Source organism: Ctenocephalides felis, unplaced genomic scaffold, assembly GCF_003426905.1.
Source record: "Ctenocephalides felis isolate EL2017-DRISC unplaced genomic scaffold, ASM342690v1 CF-g0.4_SCAFFOLD_03571, whole genome shotgun sequence".
Classification (NCBI taxonomy): Eukaryota; Metazoa; Arthropoda; class Insecta; order Siphonaptera; family Pulicidae; genus Ctenocephalides; species Ctenocephalides felis.
In genome coordinates, this window is record NW_020539725.1 from 67,139,366 (window position 1) to 67,150,352 (window position 10,987).

General features: G+C 29.3%; 1 protein-coding gene across 1 annotated transcript in view; it reads left to right on the forward strand.

Moving 5' to 3' along the window:
* The first annotated feature begins 2,914 nt into the window (after positions 1-2,914).
* Positions 2,915-10,987, forward strand: part of LOC113386583 (pituitary homeobox homolog Ptx1-like) — a 47,228-nt gene continuing 39,155 nt past the window's right edge. The window contains exon 1 of the mRNA XM_026624356.1: positions 2,915-3,340. Coding sequence (XP_026480141.1) covers positions 3,049-3,340 — 292 coding nt within the window. The 5' untranslated portion in view covers positions 2,915-3,048. The remainder of the gene's footprint in view (positions 3,341-10,987) is intronic.

A 10,987-nucleotide genomic window follows, 5' to 3' on the forward strand; every position in this document is an offset into this window, starting at 1 on the left:
TTTAGCCGTTTTTGAGAAAACTTGCTCACACTCTTTTTCCAAATTTGGCCTCATTCGATTCAGAATGGCTTGAAACATCAAGCAAACATAAAATTAGCATATTGGATTTTCTGGCGAAAACATAAATTTCTTCTCTAGGAAACTAACAAAACTATCATCAAATGTCTTAAATAAACAGATAGCAATTTATTTATTTAGTCCAACCCGCAAATTCCTTCAAGTCAGATACCAATCCAATGATGTCTGTTTGAAAATAAGAAGTAACAGCAAGAAAGAAAGAACAATGCTGTATCCTATATCTATATCCTTCCTTGTGGCGTCGGTATCTGTAGATTATTTCTAAATCCAGGTCCTTCGACCTTCGCCAAAAGGAAAGGGAAGCAAAAAGAGTGGCAGAGCACACTCCTTTTTTTAGTCCTTACATCATTTCAAATCCTTGGCGGAATCCTTTAATAAGACGTTACTACTTGGACGACGACGACGACTCTGACTAGACTAGAGATAGAGGAAATATGATGTTAACCATTATAATAATTTTTACATTGGTTGTCAACCTTTTGTTCATTATTTGCAAGAACTTTACTGCCACTTGTAACTAGTTTATAAATGTAAAATGATTAATTTAGATCGATGTGATGTTTATTTCTGAGTTGAAGTGAAGTTGTGCTAGGTCGTGTGATGTGATGTAGATGTTATATTATATTATCGCTTGCTTAAGCATTTAAACTGGGCTTAGAGACTCTAAGCTGGCGAGATTATCCCGACTTACAGGTTATTCACATCGGCTAAACAAATATAAATAAATATTTTCCTATATATATATACATGCAAATATATACAAAGTAAGCGTCACGATGTTTGGACTCCTAAACTACTGAGCCGATTTTGAATTTGATTGGTTTACCGTCCATTGTTCAAAATAAGTTAATTAGGTTATTTTTATATCATTATCATCTAACATTTTGAAAAAAAAATACAACAGAAATTATTGGAATTTTTAAAATGTTCAATGAATGGTGATGATTTTTTAAAAATTCTTATAAGTTTATTCCTTTGATCCTATTTATCTTCATTCATTTTTTCTCATAAATGCAATCATATTTAATTACTTTCTAATTTATAATATTAATTTTGTTCGACTTCATTCATTTATTCTGGGAATTTTATTGATGCTTGATATTGATATGTATTCTTTCATTAATTTATTCTATTATTTACTATATTAATCCTAATCATCTTCATTCACTTATGCTTGTATTTTTATTCATATTTATTCATTCTTTTATTTTTGGTATTAATCTTCTTTGTCTTCATTCATTTCCTTTTGTATAATTATCTATTTTTTTATTAATCTCTCGTAGGGTTAGCTATAGTAATCGCAAAACAACTAAAATGAAAATTTTTATATATCTTTACGTTTCAGAGGTTATTGAATATTTTGGCATACCTTAGAAAAAATGGATGTGTGTGTGTGTGTGTGTGTGTGTGCGGATACAAATTTTCGTCGACGATTTCGTGAACACCGTTCAACCGATTTCGATGAACTACCATTCGATTTCTATTGATAAGGAGTCGTGCTCATTAGTTTTTGGTAAAGGCAGGTCTAGCCTTTACCAAAAAGTGAGAAAAACGGTAATTCAGTTTTTAAGTAAACGGAGCGTCCGATTTTAATAATTCAAAAAACATTTTATTTGTATTGACAAGACGAAGAACTGATTAAATTTTTTGAAAGACAGGTCTAGCTGTTTCGGAGATCTAGTAAAAAAAATTAAAAAAAATATTTGGCGGTCAAAAATGATCACTAGACATATGCACATTAAATTATCAGATATTTTATGGAGATTTTAATAATATGTATCAATTTTGTTTACATTTATGTGGGTTCCGTCACATCGTTTGACTGTTAGACGGCGGTGCGGCGCTTACGCGCTTTGAAGTTTTGTGTCTATGCAGCTAAAGCATTGCGATTGCTTTGAAAAAAAGTTCAAACTTTCTAACATATTACAAAATTAAAAAAGTTTTTGAAGGCATTTCCCCTGAAGTCAACTTTTTTCAAAAATTACAAATTCAAAAATAAATTTTTAGCTTTTTTATAAAAATTAATTTTTAGCACGGAAAGTTCTAGCAATTTGCCTTAAAGCACGATGCTATACACTACTAGTTTATTCATTATTATGTTCATTCATTTATTTTATTCATGTTCATTCATTTATTCTTGTGTCTCCAATTATTATTTATTTATTTTATGATCTTATTCAACTTTCTCCAATCTCTCATAATAATGCTTTTTTTCATTCATTATTAACACATTAATACATAACTTAACTTATGCATCTACATTCATTCACTTATATCTTCATTCGTCTCATTCATTTTGCATTTTTATCTTAAATTCATCTTCATTTATTATCTTAAATTTATTTTTTTCATTTACTAAATTAATTTGATTATTATAAATTTATTCATTCATTTACTAAATTTTATTCTCGTTCTTTATCTTTATCCATTTATTTATATAATAGCTAAACATGGGATACCACTGATATTATAATTATTTTTGTAAAATTAAAATTTTTAATTTATCATTATAAACATTTTTTTTTAATTTCAGGTTAAAGAAACAAAACATACAAAGAAGAAAACAAGTGAGATTAAATAAATGTGATAGAAATTAATTTTAAATAAACAAAAATGAAGTTAGCAATGACATATTTTAGTTACAAAATAAAAATCAAATTTTATCAAAAATATTAAAACAAAAATGTTTAGTGTGATAAATTTTAAACAAAATATCCTGTGTAAAATATTTTAATTTAATATTTTGAGTTGTTAAATTAAATAACACATAAATAATAAATTTAATGAAAATAGTGCTAAATTACAAAATAAATAAAAAATCTATGTAAATTGCTATTAGTGTCTCTATAAAAAGTGTTCAACTCTTTACTACCTTCTTCTTCTTCCCTTCGAGTGTGACCCAACGGCCCTAAAATTCATTTGCGCGTGTACAAAGACACGTTCGGGCCTGGCTCTTTCGTGGGCCTGCCCATGGAGACACTGGGCGGCGGTGGCATCGGCGTCGGCGGCGGCGGTCACGGCGGTGGAGCAGGTGACCCCGCCCTCTGTCTGCAGGACCTGGTGCACCATCACTCGTCGCAGCAGCAGCAGCAGCAGCACGGCCACGCTCCGCCGCAGCAGCAGCACCACTCGCTGCAGCAGCAACAATTACATTCGCTGACCAGCTCGCATCATTCGCACGAGAACGATGCCGGAGCAGGAGGAGCAGGAGGAGCGGGGTCGGGGAGCAGCGGGGGGAGCGGGTCACATAACAGTAGCACAGGTGATAATTGACATATTATTGTGTTATTTTTTTGGACGTTTCGGGAAGCAATATTGTCCATCTTCAGGTTCACATTTTTTAAGATTTTAAAATGATTAATTTCGGAAAATGTTAATTTTTTATTCAGGCGTCTCGAAAAATAAATTTCAGACATCCTCAAATCTACATTTTTAAAGTTTCGTAGTGATTAATTTTTGAAAATATTAACAATTCACATAATAGTACCACATGTCGATAAATGGTAAAAGAAATGTTTCTGGTTCTCAGTTTTACTAATTTTCTTAGACGTTTCGGAAAACAAATTCCTTTCATCATCAGGTCTATATTTTTGCAAATGTTTATAGTAGTTAATTTCGAGGTAACATGTTTTTATTTTGTCTAAATTTGTTTACTATATACTAGTAATAATGTTAGTGATTAGTAAATAAAATATCTTTGATTTTTTTAGACGTTTCGGTAGACAAATTTGTGCAATCTTTAGATCTACAATTTTTGTAGTGATTAATTTTGTGAAATTGTGTTTGTTTTGAACTTTGTTTCAAACGTCTAGTTTCGGGGAAAAAATCTTGCTTTTGAGATTTTTAATTTTTTTGTCGATAAATGATAAAAAAATGTTTCTTGTTTTTATTTTTGGTAGACAAATTTGTGCCATTTTTAGATCTATATTTTTTTAAATTTTTGTAGTGATTAATTGTGCAATATTAGCTAGATACGTAATATTATCAACAGGTTGATTTTTATTTTGCTTTTATGTTTTTTCTAGACGTTTTAGTAAACTAATTTAGGTCTAAAGTTTTTTAAAATATTAGCAGTGCATTTAATAGTATCATGGGTCCAGAAATTATTAAACAAAAATTTCTTGTCTTATTTTGTTAGACGTTCCGGAAAACAAATTCCTGTTATCATCAGATTTATATTTGTTTTAGTGTTCATAGTGGCTAATTTTCGGGCAACACAATAATTTGTGATTTGTGATAAAAATAATCTTATGTTTTTGTGTTTTACAACATTTATTCAACAAAAACATCTAATAGATATTTGATTTTGATAGAGATTTGAACTTTAATAGAGATTTGATTTGATTTAATGTAGACAAATTAGTACTATCATTAGGTGTACAATTTTTAATTTTTCATAATGATTAAATTCGTGAAATATTAGGTAGATACATAATTTAACCACATGTTCTGTTTTTTTCGTTCATTAATCACGTGATCGATTTTTAAGGATTTCTGGACAATTCTCCCTTAGTAGCAAATGTCGTTAAATGATAATGACAATGATTTTTTTTTGCAACTTTATAACTTTTTTTCAGGTTTTGGTGAGATATTTTGCCCCATCCTTTGTCCCATATTTTATAAATAATTTTATATAAAATTCAGAAAATACATACTTTAAAAAATAATTGTTATTTTTGTCAACAAAAGAATTAAAAAGATCCAATCTGGGATAAGAATTTGTCTCATATATCTACTCTTGGATCAGATTTTTCTCTTATACTAAGACACTTACTATCTGATTATTAAGACTATATGATTATTAAGATAATATGGTACGATTTTGCAATCTGTTTAAAATAAAATTATCATAAAAATTAAAATGTATTCAATTAACATCGTTTGTGCTAACAGACTAAGCTTATCTAAAAATCCTAAATTATTATTATCTTATTTTTCCAGTTAGACCACAGATCAAACTTGTCCGAGAGTAGGTCAAATATTTCTGAAGTCAATTAAGAAATCGCAGTAACACAATTGTAATAAATTAATAATTGATCAATTCTTAAACTTAAAAAAACATGCATAAAAAATTAACAATTAGCTTTATCTTCATGTTTTATTTCATTAACGCCAATATCGACCATAAAAAAAACTTTACTTACTTTCAATATTAGTCCTTAAAATTAATTTGAGCTTTATATAATTTTAAATGGTAAATTTTCAAGTCACTTTACTCATGTCTATCATGAGGTAATTCTATCTAAATTATTTTTTTAAATTTCAGGTCTACACAATCTGCACGATATAATGAACGGCAGTTCTTTGGCGGCCCTGCAGGGCGTCGGTGGAGCAGGAGACCATGCTCCTCCGCCGCCTCACGCGCCATCTTCAGTGCTGCACCATGAACCACTGGAGAAACTAAAACGTGGTGAGTCGTTAACAGTAATAATTATATATATATATATATATATATATATATATCTTATATTTAAAATTCTTCTGTGGGTGCATCATTCGATACTTCTCCTAAACGGTTATTCGGATTTTGATCATTCTTTTTAGTATCTGTCAATGGAAATTTTTAAGATTTAATGAACAACACATAAAACTATAGAAATATTGTAGAAGTAAATGGCAAAAATTACAAAAAAACATTTATCATTGTTTGACATTGAAAACATTTCTACTGTCATCTGCTAGAAATGTCAATTCACTTGAAATTCGAATTTAGCTGAAATGATGAGTCTAGATAATATTAGAATGTAAATATATAAGAAAAATGTAATGTCTACATTATTATTGCCCAAAAGCAGCTGAGATTTGCCAGAAATTAAAATATTTTAAGATACAGTATTATAATTTTAGTGTATATTTAAACCTTCAAATTTACTTCAAATTTCATATTCTTTCTAATGAGTGTTCAAAATGTATATTGAATAGATGGGTTAAAGACGTGAAGTCAAACTTATATCATAAATATGTAATGAAATTCTACTTTTTTTTAAATAGTTGTATGTATCACAATAAAGGAAAAATTATCATCATCCTCCACTTTCGTCCTAATTTTCTCCATCAGTAGACCATCAGTACCAAATTGCGATATCTTTCCTTATAAATCTTTTGTATCGACCTTGTTAGAATTATAAAGATACATGGTGATACTGTGTAATCAATCTTGTATCGACATATCTCTTCTTAAATATAAGAACAGAGAAGAACTTAGGAGAAAATTGCATAACTAGAACCTGAATTTCATTCACATTAACTAAAATACTCAATTCGTATTATATGCTTACAAATTTATTTATTTAATAGATTATATCTTTAAGATTTTTTTAATTTTTTTTAAACTTTTCAAAAGGACATTTTTTTGGTTTTTGTCAAATAACTCACTAATGTTATATAAAAAGCACCCTCTTTCAGTTAGATAGGGCGAAACTAGGACAGCCATATACATGCCAATATAAATGTTTGGAATAAAACGACTTTGAATTCGATCTTTCATATTCTCTAGCATTTAAGATGTATTTTCTCCGTAATTAAATAAAAAAATTGCCTGTTTTAATAATATTTAGCATAGCAATAGAAGTCATGATTTGAACGAACATCCTAAAATAGTAGTGCCCTATAAAAAGTGCATTATAAAGTATAAAATGCATTAAATTTTATGAGAATGGTCCGAGCTTTTAGGATATATAATGTATTAAGGTGACCATATTTTTTTAATTCAAAACCGGGACAGCAATTTTTAGTTATGAAATCCTGGGACGGGGGGAGAGGGGTAGAGGTCTTTAAAATACCAAATGCCTTAAAAAAGAATCGTTTTTTTTATTATTATGGCGAACTTTTAGTAAGAACTTTATTTTTAGAATATTTGTAATACTTTTTTATCTACGATATTATATTATATCTTATATTTTTCGATCTTATTACACTTTCGATTCGATTCTATTACACTTTCTTTATAATTAATAGAAAAAATAGTACTTGCTTGTATGTTTTCATAATTTTTTGTGTTTTACCTCTAAATTTTTAAAAAATTGGTACAATCCGGCAGAAAATATTGCCGGACAAATATTGCCCGGGACACAAGGTACAAATCTGGGACTTTACCGGCCAACCGGGACGTATGGTCATCTTACTACTATAGTTAATTTTTTGTATATCGCTTATTTTTTCCCAATAGTTTTCCTTCATAGTTCACCCCTGTTTTTAGTCACCCAAATGTGTCTCATTCACCTTCGTCCAAAGGGACGTATCATTGCGTAATTACGAGCCCTTATGGGACCAAACACGATATAAATTTATCATTTATATCTTATCTTGGGGCAGAAGGGGAGGACCTAGGAGGACCCTTTTGTGCAACTGATGCGCACGCGGGGGCTTCTTTTTGCATCGATTAAAAGTTACATGAATCAAATTATAAAGGACAATTGGTAAAGGATATTGATGTACAAACTAATTACAAAAAATGAAAATAGTTCATTAGTATTAGCTCAGATGCTAAAGATATTGAGATGGTTTCCAATAATAGAGATTATGGTCAACTTTGAATGATGATCCTGATATTCTCAAAGACATTTTTTTGAAATTCTCTAGAATATATATTTGTTTGTCAGTAATGACTGTCTCTAAATTGATTCACTTTAGCTTACAAAACCTTAGGAGTACTTCAATATTTTTTGCCAGTATGAAAAATTTCCAGATAATTTTATCTATCTAATTTTATCTTTGCCAGTATGAAAAATTTCCAGATAATTTTATCTATCAGATCTAATCATCTAATAGCTCCTAATATCATCTAAATAATCTACAACAAAATCATCTGACAATTTGATTGCGTTTGTAATCCATTCATCTGTATCGGATTACAAATTGCGCACGCGGGTCTCCCCTATCATCCCTCTATGTGTAATAATAATACACTTTGTTAGTTTTTAACTCAGGGGTGAGAAATTAAGCGTGACGCTTAAAAAAAGATCAAGGAAAAAGATACATACATACATAAATAGACATATACATATACATATATATGTGTGTGTATGTATGTATATGTACGAGGGTGACCCCAAAAATTTGCCTAAGTCAATTACCCGTAACTGATAATGGGGTGTAAGGTTTTGGCGAAACGTTTCGGTATATCACGTTTTCTATACAAAAGGAATTAAGATTGATGATTTGAGTAATAAAGAGTAAGAATATTGTCTTCAAGTAAGTAAATGTTTAGTTTGCCTATTGGCAAGTTATCAAAATATTGGTTATAGAAAAACAGAGTGCGCGTAAGATTCACACGCGATTGAAGTAAAACTTATTTGCTACTGTACAACTTGGCAATCAAGTAAAAATAAATACATCATATAACAATTTTGATTTATGTTTATTAGTAATATGATGCACACATTTATTAGTGTCAACCATTATACACATTTATATATATTTTTTTTTTATTTTTTTTTTTTTTTTTTAATTTCAATAATTATTACAACTGCTAATTTATTAACATCAAGTAATATTGATAAATAATAATATAAATTTAAATAAATAAAAGACATTTATATAATAATAAATTATATTTATATATGTTTATAATAGCATTAAAAATATGTATAATATTTAAAAACAATAATGTAATCAAAGTCATACTTCAAATATGACATGATCGGTTTGTCATTGTAATTAGAATTTAGAAATGAACCTTCATTAGAGAAATGAAGTAATTGCTGATTAATAAATTCTGTAATATTCGTTCACACGGATTATGTTAAACAACGCTCACACAAATATTGTTTTCGCAACTTCACTCATCATCTAATAATTGTGTTTGAAGAACTTCATGTAATTAAAATTAATATACATTCATTGACTGCTTGTATTTTTTTTACTTTTTCGCTGGCGATATAATCTCATTCTTTGAAAAGCTATAATATCTGTCTTGCCTAAAAAAATATTTTCCATTTTAATAATTTCAAAGATTTATAGAAACTACGAATAATATAGAATAATTTCTAATCATTAAACCTACGATTAGTACACGGCACAAATGTTTAATTTGTTTTATTATTTGTGGGGACAGGGTAAAATATTCTTCTGATTCAGGCATTTTTCATTAAATCAAGATTTGCACTACAAGATTTAACTTTAAAATGTTTATTTATCTATGTCGATTTCCTTGTTGATGCGGTACGCATACAACGTTAATGCCGGTACGCATACAACGACAGATCTCTATTCACATACGCGACGACTAATCACAATCGACCTGTATAGAAATGTAAAATGAAATCATCGAGAGCGAATGACGAATCATTGGCACTCGATTATTATCTGCTATAACTCACTTCCGTTGCATTTGTACAGATTTACACCCTAGGCCTAAAGAAGTTTTACTTCAAGAATAAAAAAAATCTTCCTTTACTTTTAAATTTTTATATTTTCTATTTTTGTCCTCAGTCTGTTTATTTTGAGTATTGTCATTCAAGAGGCACTTTTCTATCAATATGACCCAGATCCAGTTTTCATCAGACAGTAGAGTTCTTTCTTCCTTAACTCTTAGCAGAATTTTTTCATTTGTTACCCTGTTGGTCAATTTCATCTTCTACATCCTTCACCAAAACCACATCATGTAACTTTCAGGATAAAGAGACCAAGTTTCTGATCAGTAGCACTGATCTGTATCAGTTTTTTCACAAACTGAGTTCTATTTTCATAGTCCATGTCTCCGATCCATACTGTAAAATTACAACTGATGTGTCTATTACCATTACCATGTCCTATCTTCCGCCACATTACTCTTCCATGCACCCTTAAATATATATTTTTTAAACAACTTCTAACTGATGATATGATATGAGAACTGCAACACTTGTCGCCAAAATTATTTTACGTTGTCAGAAGCACTTGCCGAATTCCACGAATTAAAACGCTCCGGCGAACAATTTGAATGAAAAGCGACACATTGGTAAATATCAAGCAAATTTCCAAATGTAAATGTATTGGTATGTTGGTGGTTCGAAAGTGAGTTGTAACATATGATGGTGGTCGCCCTCGGAGGACACAATGAGGTGTAATTAGGCCCCGATTGTTGTCAGAAAAAAAATGATGAGGTTTTTTATAGATGGATTTTGGGGTCGGATTGTGTAATTGTTGTTATTAGGTATATTGGTATACTATAAGTTATTATAAGAATAATTTTATTAATATATTGCGAAACTTAATTTAATGCTTTAAATTTTTACCTTCCTATTTATTTATAATCATTTTAGTAATCGAATTGTATATCATACGCTTTTGGTCATTGAATGTTTTTACTGAATTTTGTTTCAGATTTTCTGATATTTCTTAAGATTTCAGCTGAAGACCCTAAATTTGGGTGTTCCAAGTTTTTTACACAAACATTTATATATTAACATTTATATTTTAAATACTTGCATGTTGCATGTACAATAAAAAGGGCTTTTGTGTGTTCATTACTCATTCTTTTGAAATGCCCAAATCGAATTTTGCAAGTTCTAAAAATATTGTTATTTCCAAATAGTTTAGTTTATTTCTCTGTTAGTTACGATTATAGTAAAATAACAATACGATTTCTTTTAATATTTTAGAGTTTTATGTTTCTTTATATTTTTTTTTAATGCAACTGCTCTGAAAATTTACAAATTAACTTTTTTTTAAAACAAGTTTAAAAACCGGGCGTTACATGTATGAAAAATTTTGTTTTAGAAATTCATTTGAAATCCATACGTTTCTCCTAGCATCCTAGCCTTCATTGAGAGAAAAATGACTATACCAATTAGAACTAACATAAGTAAATTGTTACATAATATTTGCTAGTAAATAATGTCACTTACACCTAGTTATATTTGCTAATTTCATGTTTCTCGACGTTTCGAGTCATTCTGACATCGAATGAGACCAAGTTTGGGCAAAA